Consider the following 17,005-nt stretch of genomic DNA (forward strand, 5'->3'; position numbering starts at 1 on the left):
CTAAATGCCTTGCATGAAAGTCATGGTGCTGTTATTTGCAATTATCATCCCAGTCCTCTTTCTAAATGCTAATCATTTTTTATTTTCCTGCGCCTCAAACCATTTCAGATTGTCTGTCTGACATTTTACATTGTACTTGTGCCTCAGACTCTTTCTGTAAATGTTTCCACTTTGTCTGAGTGAACTAATTGATGTGTGCAGCTGAACAGATGTCTTTTGTCTTAATGTTTGTGCATTATGTAACTACGATAATCCCCCACATCTAGGTGGTATAGGCAATTTGATGATGATGGGCAGCTACACCTGCAGTGTTTTTCCCAAATCGCAATAGGCCTGCACTGTAGAGTTTTAAAAATGCACACTCACACTGCAGGCTCACTGTAAGACACTGTATTTATATTTCAGAGGAAAAAAGTGGAAAGACTCATTTTATATAGGATATATTGAGCCATTTAGAGCCATTTGATTACATGAGGGTGCATTTCCTGCTCTTGTCATTCAGTATAGCACATTCCTGACTCCATAAACTTTGAGAGTTTTTAGTATTCAGGTCTGCTCTCCCAGGTGTGTACTGCCAAAGCTGTCAGGATGCGACACTTGAGAAATTCATCACCATTTAGCCCCAAACACTTTTCAAAGAAACAGCCCATATTTTAGGTGGTTGTAAAATCTCCCAGAATATCAGCAGAAATATTAGCAGATCTCATTTAAATGAAGAATTCTGCCTTCTAAAAATTGTGCAACCATAATCAATGACTTATTTCCTATAATAGCTAATGGTTCACTCTTAGGTGAACCATTAGCTATTATAGGAATCATTAGAGGCTTCTCTAAACAACTAACTCTCCCAGAGCTGTATTTTGTAGAGTGGAAGTAGTCTGAACTCGAGCGGCTCATTCAGTCACCCAGCCTACTCATTATCCAGTGAATCTGTGCTCCTGTTCAAGACCGGCATCTATTTTTGGTACCAAATAGAATGTTATCACTATAAGAAGCAACTATGAGAGAATGCCTGACTGCACAGTAATAAAGGCAGGCTATTTTCTGATAGCCCCTCTGTCCGTGTCTGTATATAAATGTTTGCACATTGTTGTAACGATTATCCTGTATAAAATAGGGGGGAAAAAACATAATTCAAGCTTTGCCTCTGAGCCAATTATTCCATCTTCTGCATATTTTACACATGCTTCTTGTCCCAGATTCAAAAAAGCCCCCTGGCTGAAGTCATGTTAAAGAATTAAGGAGAGATTTATTTATTTTTAAATAAAGTATGAACTGTCTTCAGGGTCAAAAGAGAAAGAAAAGAAGAAGAAAGAAAGCCAAAAGAGGTTGTTTTTGAAGTTGAGTGACTCTGGTTTTGTTGAGAGGACTGCACAATAATCCCGTCACGTTTTCAATTCAGCTTCTGTCATGGCTTGAAGCTTCCTGGCATCCCACTGAACTCGAACAGTTGTCTGGCCTCCAAGACTCTGCACCTGAGCAATAATAGGTACCAGGAACATTCAGGTAACAAAGGATATTCCTGTGCTGTTCCTTCCCCCTTCTGCTTTTTCCATCTAATAGAGGAGTACTAGCAATGTAAAGACACCTTTCAGAACTTTTACTTTTTTAAATATACATAATAATTTAAATTCAGAAAGATGATGTAACAGGTTTAAGTGCAGACACAACACTTCAGAGGAAAGGCTTATTATAATCAGAGAGGAGGCGAAGAGGAGGAAGTGCCAGCAGGCCTGAACCTCATCTGTTGTTTTTCTATTCATTATGCTTTAATGATCAAATGCCCCCTGGTGGTTCAGATAAGTCATGTGCATTTTAAAACCTCTGTCATCTCTTATAAATAGCTACGTTTTTTTTTTCTTTTCTGTTGTGAGTTGTTGCGAGTTCCTCTTATCTGTCTGCATTTATCTTCAAAAAGGTTCCTGAGTCTCAGCAATAGGTCCAGATAGGACAGTGCATGCATGCATGGCTCAAGACTATCACTGGGTTGCCAACAGTCACATTTCTGCCAAGTCTTTAAAATGTTCGTGATTTCACAATAGTGACACAATTACAATGTGTAAAATATCACTATTAAATGTCAGCAGATTCCATACTGCAGTCAACGTAATTCTGTTTTCTTAACCCTCCCAATTCAAATGCATAATCACAGCTATGGTGGACGCTGTAGGACAAGCAAATCTGGCTGCCGTTCATCTGTAGAGAATTCAGGCTGTCAATCTGTTTTTCATCTCACCTGTCAGGTGCCCACATATTTCTATAGTAGTGGAGGCTGTAAATCCTTGTGAAAGGAATAGATGAGTCGATAAAGTTCACTTTTCTTTAATGACAGCAATAATGAGCTGAGTTGTTGAAGAAATTTCTGTCAGTAAATGCTGCTGTTTTTGTCACTGTTAGCTTCTGTTAGCCTCTGTTAGCCGGAATTAGCAAAATTTTCTTTAAAGTTGATCTAACATTGTTGGACTCGCACACTTAGCAAATAAACTGTCATATGATGTGACAGTGTATCCAAACTGTTTATCAGAGATAAAGCTTGAAACGTGAGCCAAACATTAGCTAGCATAGCATTAGCTTATAGCCATCTGTTTTTGTTTAGCAAGCTCATTTGTAACTGTTCAGAGACAGGAGAGTTGCATGCCTAATCTGCTGACAATAAGTAATTGCAACAATATTGAGAATAAATAAGCATATAACATTATGAATCATACTAAGAAACTATGTAAATGGTTTTTTTTAACGAACAATAAATGATCTAAACACAATTCAACGGTGTATAATCTTGTTTGCAACACTAATAGTCATGAGGGATGCCCAGATGGGGTTTGTTAAAATGTAATTAGTAAGCTTGGTATACAGTAAACTTTGTATAAAGGTTTCTCACTCAGTGTAAATTATACATGACAAAGAGCACATACAATATAGTAGTTCATGAATACAATGCAGGAGTTATTCTAATGGCCAGAGGTGTCACTCACTGGTAATAGTTTTCTGGTAGCTTTCCAGTTAAATTCTGAACGATGCTCCTTTACTTACCTCTATACAAAGAATCATATTGTCACCACTTACCACATATCAGTACATCATCCCATCCCAAAAACTGCACATGTAGAACTGTGGTTTTAAAATCAACTTTGCTTTTCAGTTGTTAGAAAATAATGGATGCTGTCGACCTAGTTTGAGTAACAGAGGCCATTATCATTGTAAAACACGTTTTGTGTTCCCAGCAGATTAAAAGCCCATTGGGAGAAAATGCTTAGGGAATGGTCACAATATGTATAGCTCAGTTAATAGCTTTCTGTGAAACCCATTAAAGTACATTTCTTTTTGTGACCTAGCGTGCATATAAGGAGCTTAGGATCAATCATGTCAGGTGATATACCCTAACAATCCTGAGTGTGGCTTTCTCATGCAAGAACAAAGGGAATAAGCCTTTGTGTAACCAAGCCTGTAAGATTTGCAGCATAAAAGACCCTGAAATCCATCAATCACAAGGGGCATTGACACACCCATCAACACAGAGCAAACAGGACCAGCCATGAAACTAGAGCTCCCTCTAAAGTAGGCCATCAAGTATTCATTCTGCTGTGATAAGCCAACACCTATCAGGTGTGATGCAGTCTGTACTGATTTCACCTGGCTTCGTGACGGCTCGCCCTTGCGGGAATCTCTGCTGGTGAGGAGGAGGAAGGAGTCCAACGACTGGCTCCATGCATATTTCATGAAGGTATTCCAGTTTTAGGGTAATTCTTCTGTGGCTTGAGTAAGGCTAATGACAAGCAGCCAAGATTTACACTCCATATCAAATGTGATTGCTGTAGTTTTAAATAATTTATCAGTGTAGTGGCTTATTAATTGTTCCCCTGCAGAGGCTTTTACTGACTTGTACAAGTGACATGGCATGAAGAGTTGTGAGTTATCTATCCGAAAAGCCCATGTAATGCGTTATTGAAGGTCTCCACTTAACTTAAGGCTGATGGCTGTAACATTTACTGTGTAAATGCACACACAGACGTTAGGCAGAGAGTGCATGAAAAAAAGGATGATTAGTAATTTATTGAAGTTTAAAAAACAGAAAAAAAAACATTACAGTTTATGCAACTACATTAAAACAGACCATGAATATATCATGTCAAATTGGCAGTGATCATTTTCTGACTAATAGAATTTCAGTCTGAAAACACAGGCTGATCACAACACGGACACACACAGCACGCGTTACAATTGAACCAGCGGATTTTTTGAACTTAAAGTAAGCATTATTTTAATTTTCAGTTCAAATTTGGAATCTTTTCATAATTCATTAACTTTGTAATGCAAATACCATAGAATGGTACAAATTACCCACCAGTTTCATCTCTAAACAGTTGTTTTAATGTGACTAATCTACAGGTTATCAGATTTTCATTTTCACGGTACAAGATATATATATATATATATATATATATATATATTATATATTATTATATATAATTATATGGGAAAATATATTTTTAAATGATTTCTGCTCACATTGAACTGATGTTGTTTTTTCTTATACATTTTGACTCAGTAAACTCAGTTCCTGCGGTTGTTTCTATTTTCTATGACTCATGAACAAGCTATACGACTTGTGATGTTACAGTAATAGCCACAATATGCTCGGTTAAATGTAAGCATGCTTTATTTACAGCATTTCATATGTTTTGAGCTCATCCAGCCAAAGGACCGATGAGCATGTGTGATAGCAAAGTGTCCACAAAGTATCTGTCTATCTCACCGGAGTTCACAAGAATTGTTGATACTACCTCTGTATTTGTCAGAATATACTCAAACTTACAGTGCACACAATGATCCCCTAATTGGTCTTCACCCAAAGTGTAACCAAGGTTTAGGTCATTTTTATAATTTTACAGGCACTGTCATTTTCACAACGTTGCTACTCCTCCTATATTATTGATCAGATTTTAGTGAAACATGAGTAATTTGTCCTGGATATGACTGTGAGCTTTCTTGACTTCTTAAAGGATTTTAGAACATAAACTGTGATGTATCATGACTGAAACATGGTATCATGACTATGTTTTTCTGTTGTTCTCTTTTCCACGAGACTCTGAAGGATTTGGCACCTCAATCGTGACGCTGTGGAAATGTGTTCAACGTGTTCTGCTTTGCCTGAGAGTATTGGTGGATTCCACTGTATTTCTATTGTTTATGAGTTGCCTAAAATAGATCAGCAGCTGGCAAACTAAATGTAAAACTCAAAAACGGTTGCCCATTGTTTCTAGCTTTTGACTGACACAACATTTACTTGAGGTCAAGTAACAACCGCTCAAGAACTAGTTGAACATTTTGGAAAATTGTCAGATTTGCTTCGTTGCCAATAGTGAGAAGAAACTGAAAATGTTCTTAACTTTTTACCTGCTGGAAATATTACCAAGTGACGTGCAAGACTTAAAAGTGCTTGGAGGTTTGTTTTGTTACCTTTGACAGGCCCCACACTGTAGCCTCATATAAAGGCACCCTTTTTCATCCAAATTTGAGTAAGAAAGCAAATCAAATATTTTTCTAAATATTCCTTTAACACATGAGCATACACTCAAATGTGCATGAAGGGCAAAACAAGCCTAACTTAGGTCACATAAGGCAACAGTGAAAAGTTGCACTGGGCTCTAATTCTTGTTGCATCTGCTGTAGTAGCTAAATATGGTGTTGTCTATCCACCTGCGGAACTTGGACACAGCAGTGTAGACTCCAGGAAACTGAGCATCAGCACAACCTTTCCCCCAGGACACGACACCATAGACCCGGCCATCGCAAACAAGTGGACCCCCCGAGTCCCCCTGATACCACAGGATGGAAGAAAACATTAGGGATGATATGTTAGGTTACGGATGTCTTTACTCAAGTCTTTACTAATTACTCAACAAGAAACTTAAATATCTCTGATTGATATTCTATGACTTGCTCTGTAGTTCTGTAGCCAGAGCCTTAAATATTTTCTTGGGCTGTAGAGCGGTAGCTGCCTTTCACTTTCAGTAAATGTTCTTTTACAAAATGTAATGTTCTTTTTTTTAATGACTAAATAAATGAAGATGTAGAACAATATTACAGAAAACAGTCTGATAACTTTCAAAATGCTGTTATGCAGTAGCCTAAAAGTTGCAAAAAAGAACACACAATATTTTAGACACTTAAAGTATGCCTTGCAAATACAAATACTCTGCAAATGCACTTTCTGAGACAAGCTGAAATAAACTGCAAGCCAAATTGACACAAGGTTAATTTTAGATTTTTTTATGAAAATCAAAAAAAGGGAGAGATTTATTGACAGCAAGAGCAATGGAGTCCTATGCCTGTATTTTTTATTTTTATATCAAACTTTACCCAATGGATCAGTTTTTATACAAGATGCAGCTTTATTGTGAGCTTTATTGTATGCAGAAATACAAATACATATGCATAATATGTGTTTTTCATTCTGTCCTTACCTTCAATGCCCATTTCTAATTACAAAGTATCTACTTTTAGCTGCTTCCTTAGTCGCAATGGGTCACCAAGGGGATGCCCTCCCTGATGACAAAAATGATCCCAAAGGCATATCTTTTCCTCCCTGTCGATTTTTCACTTGCTAAGCGAATGTGTAAACTATTAAACTATGAAGCCATTTAAATATAACTAATATTTATTTTGAGGTACAAGCTTCAGATATCAGTCTCTTGTCTCGTGGAAGCAGCTAAGAGTTTGGGTTCAATGCATAAACCATGGCCTGTTGCAGTAACTTAAGGAATGTGTGTAATTAAATGTGTGAGTTCTCTTGGCCTTAGTTTTTTTGTTTTGTTGTATCTCTGTTACTTTCTGGCCTTCCTGCCTAAAGCCTTCCATAAAATGCTTCCTCTTTTTTTCCCCTTCTTTCTCTAAACGGTCAGAGAAAAGATTCCAATTGTTTGGCATCAGAGGCAACAATCCCTTAATGTTATTACTGGGATTCCCCCACTTATCTTGTGGGTTGCAGTATGTTGAACCATATGGCATACCTGTCATAGTGAACTGGTGCTACGTAAATAAAAAATGACTTGAAAGGTGCTGTAAAACTGTTGCCATGTTCATATCCTGAATTTTAAAAAAGCAGAGATGCTCTTACCTGACAGGCATCTTTTCCACCAAGACTGTAACCAGCACACAGCATGTTTTCTGTGATGTTGCCACTAAATGACTCACTGCTGTTACATTTTTCTGTGGAGACAATGGGGAGCATTACAGTTCGGAGGGTGGAGGGGATCGGGCCTCCACTGGGATTTGTGTATCCCCAGCCCGACACACGACACAGTCTGCCCTCTGCAATGGGGGCGCCCTGTCTGGGCAGTAGAGTGATGGAGACGTAGCTGTTCAGATAGAATGGAGCCCTCAGCTGAAGAGATTGTAGACAATGTGATGAGTTAGACACAAATGAAGCAACATGGTTTAAATAAATAAAACGAAATAAAATAAAAAGAAACTAAATAAAATCAATGTATTATGTACCTTAATAAGCATAATATCACAGTTGTTTGTGATTTTGTTGTATGAAGGATGTGGCACCAAAATGTGGGGAAGGATTTCTTGCTCTGTGCCCTCATATATAGAAAGAGAGTAGTCTCCTCCAACAATCATCATGTTTTTCACCCTGTAGATGAAAAAAAGAGAAATTACATCTTCTGGGTCAAATGTCTGTAAAAGAAGATTTAAGATAAGATAATATAAACTTTTATTAGTCCCACACATGGGAAATTTGTTTTTATCACGACAGAAACTGGACAATACAAAGTTAATAGCAGCAAAAATTAAGAAAAACAACAGAATAGAATAAGATCAAATAGAATAAAGTACTATACAAAATAGATTAAAATACTATGTGACATCAGAAAATTGCACTTGGTATTATTGCACATTGGGGAGACTAGGCGAAGGCTACCATGTCATATTGGATATATGTGTGTGTGTCTGTCTGCACGTGTGTGGTCATCTGCAAAGTCTTTCTGCTTGTAGAGTCTGACAGCAGTTGGAAGGAAAGACCTGCGAAATCTCTCCGTCCCACATCGTGGGTGCTGCAGCCTGCCACTGAAGGAGCTGCTCAGTGCTGTCAGAGACTTCTCCATGGGGTGGGAGATGTTGTCCAACAGGGATGACAGCTTAGCCACCATTCTCCTGTCACTCACCACCTCCACTGGGTCCAGGGGGCATCCTAGAACAGAGCTGGTCCTCCAGATCAGCCCGTTCAGTCTCTTCCTGTCCCCAGCAGAGATGCTGCCGCTCCAGCAGACCACACTGTAAAAGATGGCAGAGGCCACCACAGAGTCATAGGTCTTCAGGAGTGGGCCCTTCCCTCCAAAAGACCTGAGCCTCTGCAGCAGGTACAGCCTGCTCTGCCCTTTTCTGTAGAGAGCACTTGAATTGTGAGTCCAGTCCAGTTTATTGTTTATTGTACACCAAGGTACCTGTAGCTATCCACAGCCTCAAAGTCCAGACCTTAGATATTTAGTGGTTGCAGTGGAGGATGTTTGTGCCTGCGGAAGTCTACCACCAGCTCCTTGGTTTTTCTAGTGTTGTTCTGGATGTAGTTCTGCTGGTACCAGTCCACAAACGCTTGGGTCACTTCAATGTACTCTTTGTCGTCCCCATCAGTGATTAGGCCAACTATTGCAGAGTTGTCAGAGAACTTCTGCAGGGAGCACTGGGTGGAGTTGTGAGAGAAGTCTGCAGTGTTGATGGTGAAGAGGAGCGGAGCCAGAACCGTTCCCTGTGGGCCCCCCCGTACTGCAGACGACCCTGTCTGACACACAGCACTGATTTCTCACATACTGTGGTCGGTCGGTGAGGAAGTCCAGTGATGGTCCGCTCCTGAGTTGTCCAACTTGTCCTTCAGGACTGTGGGAAGAATGGTGTTGAAGGCACTGGAGAAATCAAAGAACATGATTTTCACAGTGCTCCCAGAGGTCTCCAGGTGAGAGAGGGAACAATGCAGGAGGTGAATGCCATAAATCATGTAATGGCGCTTTTCGTTTTCTTCTGTTTATTTTTTTCTCATTTTCTCTGCATGCACTCTGAAAACCTCTACAGTTATATCAACACAGGCAAGCTGATTTCTTTCAACTTTTTTTCTGTAAATAAGTCATAAATGCAACAGAAGCCTAAGGTCTGTAACTCTGATCTATGACACTGCCTTTTATCACAGGTATAAAAGACATTTTGGCATGTCACATCAAGAAAACCAAACATATAAGCATAACAATGGGCGACTGCCGAATCTTTTTCACCTACTCCAGTTTCAGCGTCAAGATACTTTACATGCTGGCTGCTCTTAAATAAAACAGAGTAACTGTTCTTCTTAATAGTAACAGTTGTAGTTTTACTACAGTGACAAATCCAGATCTTGGAGTTGGAAAGACCTATTGAGTTTTATGCTTAGGGGTTTACAATAACATAATAAGGGGAGGTGCACAGGTGTGTTTGTGTTAAAGCTGGCTTTGATCCATTTGGGTGTTTCCTAATAAGCTATGCCAGTAAACTAGCATGCACAATCCAAGTCCCTGGAACATGGACACTTAACTGGAGTGTGACCCTATATTAGGGTTATTATTTACAGAAAGGCTTTTCCTGTTGCAACATGGTATATTAATCATTTTCCTGATGATATTAAACAGTCCTTACGTCCAACTTTATCCAGGTCTCAACAATTTTCTTCCTTATATAAATTTTACCTACTCCAAACATACACATCATACACAACATCTTTTTAGCTGTAGAAGTGATTTTTTTTTTCATTGCAGTACAAAATAGTTTATTACATATTTTGTAGATTTTCTCTCTGTTTTGTTTTTTGTACTTTTTTTTTACGGTGTTGTTATTTGCATTTGTTTTATCATTTCATTTTATTAACTCCTAAAGTTGTATTTCAAAGTGAAATCCAAGGAAGCCAATCGGTCTCAAAATAATTTCCTAGAAAGCAAAAACTTGGCATGGGGATCATTTACACAGCTCAACCAAGAGTACCAGAGGGTGTAACGACTCTGTTAAATAAACATTATCTTTGGGGCAGGTTCATATTTGCATCATTCTTGTCAAACTGTCATAAAGTCACTGACTTAGGGCTCCTCATCCTGCCTACTGTAGCTTCTTTGCCGTCTAACCACCAGTGAGCTTGGATAAATATTTAAGTCCTATGACTCAATACTTGAGTTTGACCATACTCGCTAGCTTACCATTTAAGGTAATGATGGGGTTAGGGTTGTCCTAACCCGAGCTAAACTGGCATATGACAGGGCAGTAAGTACATTAAATACTCTCTATGACCCCTATTCCCTCTGCCACTGCAAAGAGAATAGGGGTCACAGAGGGGCAGAACACTGTTATATGCCAATCAAATGTATCCTGTGCTCACATTGTAGTTGCTTCATAGCTCCTGGGATCCCACAAGTTACAAAGCAACTATTCCAAGGTTGCATGAAAAGACTGAGGCGGTGTGTGGAGAGGTTTTAGTGGCTAAGACGGGTGGGGTAGTGTTGAAAAATTTCTCTGGTTAAGTTTAAAGTAATGCATTATGTTGCACTGGTGCAGAGAGGCTGTGATGTTTATGTTAGGTTACATAAAGGGTAGCAGACCATACAAATTTTTATGTGACTAATTTCTAAGTCCATTTAGTGATTTGTTAAATAGCAGAAGTAATTTAAAATATATCTTTTGTGACCCTGGAAGCCAATGGAGCGTTGCACCTTTCTGAATGAGCTGTAATGTCTGATTTTCTTTTTTGTTTTGTGTTGCTACCAAGACACTGTTACAGTAGTGTAATGAATGTGCGAGTGAGTTTTTCTGTATCTGCTTTAGACAGACATTTTTATTTGTATTTTACTTTATTTCAAGACATCAATAGGCAGACTTTGTAATTGTTTTTATGTGGCTGAGGTCCATAAATTCATAAACTCTATAGATTTTTTGCCTGGTTTTAGGATTTCAGTATCTGTTTTCTAGATTCTTTTTTATCCTTTTTTTCTTAGGCAAACATCAATCGCTTGCCTCAAAGCTTTGCTTCGTCAGTGTTTTTTTAAATTTTTTAAATTTTAATTTATTTTGCCCATTCGCTTGAAACTGCCAAATGTATTTTTATGGTCTCTTACACTTTGAGTTGCCTCTGTTGTGTGATATGTGCCTTCTATCTATAAAAAACATACTGATCTGTGAAGCTTTTTATCACACTGCTGTAGGAAATCATAAGCCAAGATACATGTTAATGCAGAAATGTAATTTCTGAGGATGCTTGACAACAGATTGGAAGTTGGGAAAACATTGTGGTTGTGTTTGGTAAAAAGACAAGAAAGCGCAGAGTTGTATCTGTCCTTCTTTACCTTGTTCTTGTTAAGAATTATAGACAAGAGATGGTTATACTTGTCATGTAAAACAGCAATTTCCAAGTTATGCAGTTTGATTGTCCATCCATCCATCCATCCATCCATCCATCCATCCATACATACATACATACATACATACATACAAAAAACCCCAAAAAGATTTTTTTAAATTTGTCATTAATGAAGACATTTACATTTCATTAAAATCTGGTTGCTAACATTAAATTGGAAGTCTGGGAGACAGAGCTGCTTTTCTGCTGATATATTAATAATTAACTGCTATTAATGCAATAAAGCTTTTTGACATCAATTGCAACTGTTTGTTGACAGGGAAATAGGCGATACTGACATTTGGAAACTGTAATTTATCAGTTTGCTGATTTGCTGCTAAAACCTTAGAATATGGAATGGGCACAGAACATTGTCTACAAATATTGCTTCCTCATCTTCAAATTGTTTGCAATCTAAATAAAGTATTCTGATCGGTCGTCATGATCTGTGTCAGATTTCAGTACAACAAAGCTCCATTGTTATGGTGCGCTTTTATCGTTGCCATTAGCTTTCTTTCAGTCAGGATAAGCCACAGATCTGACTGTATGATATGAGTTGAAATTACAGGATTGAGAAGTCAAATTGAGGCTATCCTATATCAAGAGGCCTTTTCTTCCTTACAAAAAGTTAAATCTGAACACAAAGACATGGGGTTTTGTGTGATGTGTGACTGATTTTAAAACTCAATCAAGTCAACTTTGCCTTAAGTTATAGAACTTTTTTAATCCATAGGGGTAAATCAACAGGAGAAAATTAGCTCACCCGATGTTACAGTGTGCTGCTGTGACTACCCAGTGCTTATTAATCAAGAAACCCCCACAGAAGTGCTTTCGTTCCAATGTCTGTATCGACACAATGTACTTGATGGAATGTGGAACCGGTGCATATCCTCCCACTATTCGTTCCTCTCCAACATTCTGACCTGCAACACACAAGCAATGACAAATTTCAGCTCGGATTAGATTTAGAGAAAGAAACACACAGAACAGTCCATAAGGTGTTGGTGTAAACCACACTGAGCTAACTCAGTTGCTCTTTTTTAGTACCTTTACAAGATCAGTGCAAACTATTCAGGTCATAAAGAAAACCACAGAGGATTTCACCGCACAGTTGCTTTGTGGCTCAGCAGATCAATGAAAAGCAATCTCATCTCCGAAGTACTTCACACTGGCTTAAGTGAGGATAGATCTGACTGCCTGTTTGGTGTTTAAATGAGTTTGAAGGTAACACGTTAACTCAATTTGGACCGGATCTGATTAGCTCATAAACAGAATCAACCCTCCAAAGGACACCTGGGCGAAACACAAATAGAAGGCCTGAACTAGCCCACAATCTATCTCAGTCTGCCTAAAGGAAAAGGAGAACACTATCAGTTTGGACGTCTCCAAAATGCTGCCCACGACCACACTCAAGGATAAGCTGAGTATAGCTGATACTGGAGTAAAACTAATTCTAATTGGAAGCTGTGCTTCTTTGGGAACACTCTTTGGTGTTTACAATGCTTCTGCCCCTGACTGAGCTGCTCAGTTTTATATTTTTTCACTTCGTGTATTTGTGGCTTTAAATGCTGCTGAGGACACTGCAATCACATATTTTCCCTTGGACCTTGAAGTTTTGAATAATGTGAGGACAAATAAGATGAAAAGAACTCACAGAAGCACTGTACAGCGCACACACAGAGACAGATTTCAGCACTTACAGAATTTAGAGAAAATTTTCTATCATGGATTGTAACTTAAAATTAAGTGTTTGTATTCTTGGTCAAGCTTGCTGGTTGTGTTAATGGGGCAATGTATTAAATATGTCTGAGATTAGTGAACAGCCATTGTTTTCTGCATCACTTTATCATTATCTCATCACTGTGGAGAAAATTTCCTCCACTTTTTTACAACATAGCTTTAGTTCATTGAACTGTGTGGCAATCACTTTTACACAGCTGTCTCATTTAGGTTAAGGTCTGCACTTTGACTGGGCCATTGCTACACCTTGATTTTTGTTTTCCAGTTATTCTTTTGGAGACTTGCTGCTGTGCTCAAGATCATTGCCCTGTTGCATAACCCAGTTTCACTCAAGCGTTAGCTGTTGGACAGATGGCCTCATATTTAATGCTAGAATACTTTAGTATACAGTGGAGTTCATGGTTGACTCAGTGACTGCAAGGTACCCAAGCCCTGTAGCTACAAAACAAAACAGAAAAATCCATCAGCACACCATCATGGGTTTTTGCAGTTTGTACAGTGCGCTGTCGGATCACTTCTGATTTATTGTCTTAATCCCTATGGAAGCAGTAAGAGTACAGATATTTTTAAAATGTTTAAAACTATCTGTTCCACATCATATTATTGCAGCATCATGTTATTATTAGTGTTTGATGAGTTTAAAAGCCACTTCGGCCTTCAAAATTGTCATTTGAATACTTAGGAGCAGTGTAGTGGTGCAGTTGTTAGCATTGTTTCCTCACAGCAAGAAAGCCCTGGGTTTGAAATGCACCATCTGTCCAGGGCCTTCCTATGTTTTTCTTGTATCTGCATTCTCTCCACATAATCCAAAGACATGCAGTTAGTGGGGTTAGGTTAACTCGTGATTCCAAATTGCCCGTAGGTGTGAGTGCGAGAGTGAATGGTTGTCTATCTCTGTTAGCCCTGCAACAGGCTGGCGACCTGTCCTAGCCTTCCTCTTGCCTTATGGCATCCGGGATGGGCTCCAGACCCTGAATTGGATAAGCGCAAGAGAATGGAAGGATTGGTTTACAAGCAAGGCCAACTAAAGCCTTGGTGTGAACCCAAAGGTTCATGACAGAACAAGTCTAGACTATTCGTAGACATATTCTAGACTATTCTTTGAAAGCGTTTAATAATTAGTGCTTTCTTGTGTTTTCCTGTTTAATTACATTCAAAATTGATCTCAAGTGGTTCATAAATGAGTCTCCAAATTGTCAGTGTGGTGTGGAGATATGTTATATTTTACCAAAAGATTAGATAATTCTATAGTCTTATAAGAAGTGACACTTTGGTACCAAGTTAGTGTCTGAACTACCCAGGGAACTATCAGGGAAAGCTTTGATGCAACCTTTTTCACTCGAAAATATAATTTTGCCTAATAGATAATAGAAAGAGAAAAATGTGAATACCTAAAATATTTGAATTATAATGACTTTAGCAATTTTACAATGTTGAGCTACGACCCCACATTTTCTAAAATGTTCCCTAAGGCTCACAAAGCATCTATATGGCAAATATTTGAAAATTAAACAATGAAACCAAAATTGTAGATCACAGTAACCGAGAGAACCTTTAGGCATGGAAATGCTTTCATCTAACCACAGGCTATAATTAGTAGCTGGGGTGGATCTTAACAACAAAATGGTAACTCTATAGGCTACACTACACCCAGCAGTGACTGCGTGTGAGGTTAACACACATGTGGGTGTATCAGAAAGCATTATGCAAGATCATGGAAGTAAACATTTTAAGATTGGGTTTCTTTGAGTGTTTTGTCTCCTAAACTGTAACTAGAAATAGAAGAAAATTGAAAAGATTAAGAAGATAAGATTAAACAGTGATAAACTACAGTTTTTTCTTTTTTTAAAGCTCAGGTCTGGGTAAGTCTTAAACCATTATCCAAATGATATTTTATGCTGCTTCTTCTCAAATCACAGACCCGCTCAAGATCTTTATCAGAATCTCCTTTTTTGGTGTCTTTGTGACATAATTTCCAGGCACAAAGGCAGGTGTTGGCCACAATTATTTATTGTTATTTGTGTTGTTAGACTGAATCTATTGTTACTGAGGTTTCAAGTTCAATTCCTTTTCAAAAGCCCTGTGTCTCAGGAAGATGTTTCGGCTGTAACAGTTTACATGCTACAAGATGAAAGTATTTATCATGTAATAAGAACCATTTAAATTTCATTAAAAATCTGAGTTTTAAATGAAATGATTACCTGTAAATAAGAACAGTTATTTTAACAAGAAAGCAGTCATGTGTCTTTTTTACTGTGAAATATGATCATCTTTGAAGATTAACTCAAATTAATGTGCACATTTATTTCTTCCTCTCCCTGCTACCCAGATGGAAATGGCTCTGAGTCACAATTTTTCTCTTCACAGATCATCAGAACTGCAAGTGCACAGCTAAAAGGGATGTTTTAAAAATGATTAGAAGGCATACCCTAATGCTATATCTCATGCATTTGCAGCACATCCTAGAAGACACCCAGTCTACTTTTATTTTCAGAATGTTAGCCCATCACAACATCACAACTTTCACTTTGTTCGTTATGATCATATTTTTGTGAACTTTATATTGGAGAAAAAGAAGCTTACTCACAGTTTACAGCCAGGACTTCCAACAGTATACAAAACAATAAATATGGCTGGTCCATAGTGAGACAAAGGGCAGCACAGTCTACTTGCAGCGAGAGGCTTAACCTGTGTGCTACTTGTCTGATCTTAGGGGGAAGGCATCTCACCTGCACTCTCAGGTTTCTTATAGTTTCTGTTTCCGTTTCCATGGTCACCACTTTGTCCTAGACCGATTTATAATTGAAGCTCCATGGCACAGTTGCTTGACTCACCTCTTCCATGACCCACAGAAACTCACCCAGTTTATTGTTGACATTTTAAGAACAGCTTGATCAGCTGCTATGAGCTTGTTCAGTTTTAGTCATGTATTATTTAACAGCTACTCTGATGATTTAGCCCTGTCCAATATAGCATCCCATAAGTCCACATGATTGAAGCTCCTAATGTGGCTCAGATTGGATTCTGTCATATTAAATGAGGAAAGATTCAGTATGCGTCTTTACCATTCATGAGAGTCTCCCTGCACTGATATCTCCTGAAAGGATTAATGAGGCTTTTGACCGAAGTTGAGCAGCATAAGCTTTCGTGTCAGACCAGGTCAAATAAGCACTGCTGCTCAACATCTATCCTCAGGCTGGGTGTCATTAAAAATGGAGCACAGCTAAGCCTTGTCTCATCACAGTCACCATCCCTCTGTGGAGTTCCTGACCTTAGCTGGCTAATAGCCCTCTCTGTTGCCCTCATTGCCGCTGATAGCTAAAGCCGTGCTCTTGGTACATCTGTCCTCCCTTGAGTGCTGACCACTGCTTTTTTTCTGCATGACCCACTCCTCAGTTCACATGCTGCTGCCATGTTCATGGTTGCCACTTCCAGCTCTCACAATCATCTGACTGACATTGAACTAAAATGTTACTTACCACAAGACTCTAATAAACAAATTTCCTCCTATTTTAAATCTATTCACTTACTATAAAATATGTCAGCTGACTTGAATTAAAGACTTTCCTTATTTACATTAGACTGGAGCTGTTATACTTTTCCTTATTTTCTGTTACAGTGGTGGATGCTCATGTTAAACATGGCCAACATTTCAAATAATGAGAAGCGATGAAATGCAAGTAATCCTCATGAATTAAAACCTCAACTTTCAGACAGCTCTAAAGAGCCATTTTCAATCAATTATTTTATTTTTCTGTCTCTTTATGATGTCATGAGAGAGAGGATATCCTTATTATGGTCATGTCAGACATACAGCTCTGGCAGATTTAAGTCTGCTGTTTTGTTTGCAAGGGG

General features: G+C 38.5%; 1 protein-coding gene across 1 annotated transcript; it reads right to left on the bottom strand.

Annotated features, from left to right (window-relative positions):
• Positions 1 to 4,495: 4,495 nt before the first annotated feature.
• On the bottom strand, positions 4,496 to 15,848 carry LOC102289149 (trypsin). The gene is made up of 5 exons (XM_005918874.3): positions 15,738 to 15,848; positions 12,174 to 12,333; positions 7,501 to 7,642; positions 7,121 to 7,387; positions 4,496 to 5,819 (listed from the first exon to the last, which is right to left on the bottom strand). Exons 1-5 carry the CDS (start codon positions 15,790 to 15,792, stop codon positions 5,649 to 5,651), a joined length of 795 nt encoding a protein of 264 aa, XP_005918936.1. The 5' UTR covers positions 15,793 to 15,848; the 3' UTR covers positions 4,496 to 5,648.
• Between the last annotated feature and the right edge of the window lie 1,157 nt (positions 15,849 to 17,005).

This window comes from Haplochromis burtoni, unplaced genomic scaffold (genome assembly GCF_018398535.1).
Source record: "Haplochromis burtoni strain Fernald_Lab_line unplaced genomic scaffold, NCSU_Asbu1 Contig_31, whole genome shotgun sequence".
In the NCBI taxonomy this organism is placed as follows: domain Eukaryota; kingdom Metazoa; phylum Chordata; class Actinopteri; order Cichliformes; family Cichlidae; genus Haplochromis; species Haplochromis burtoni.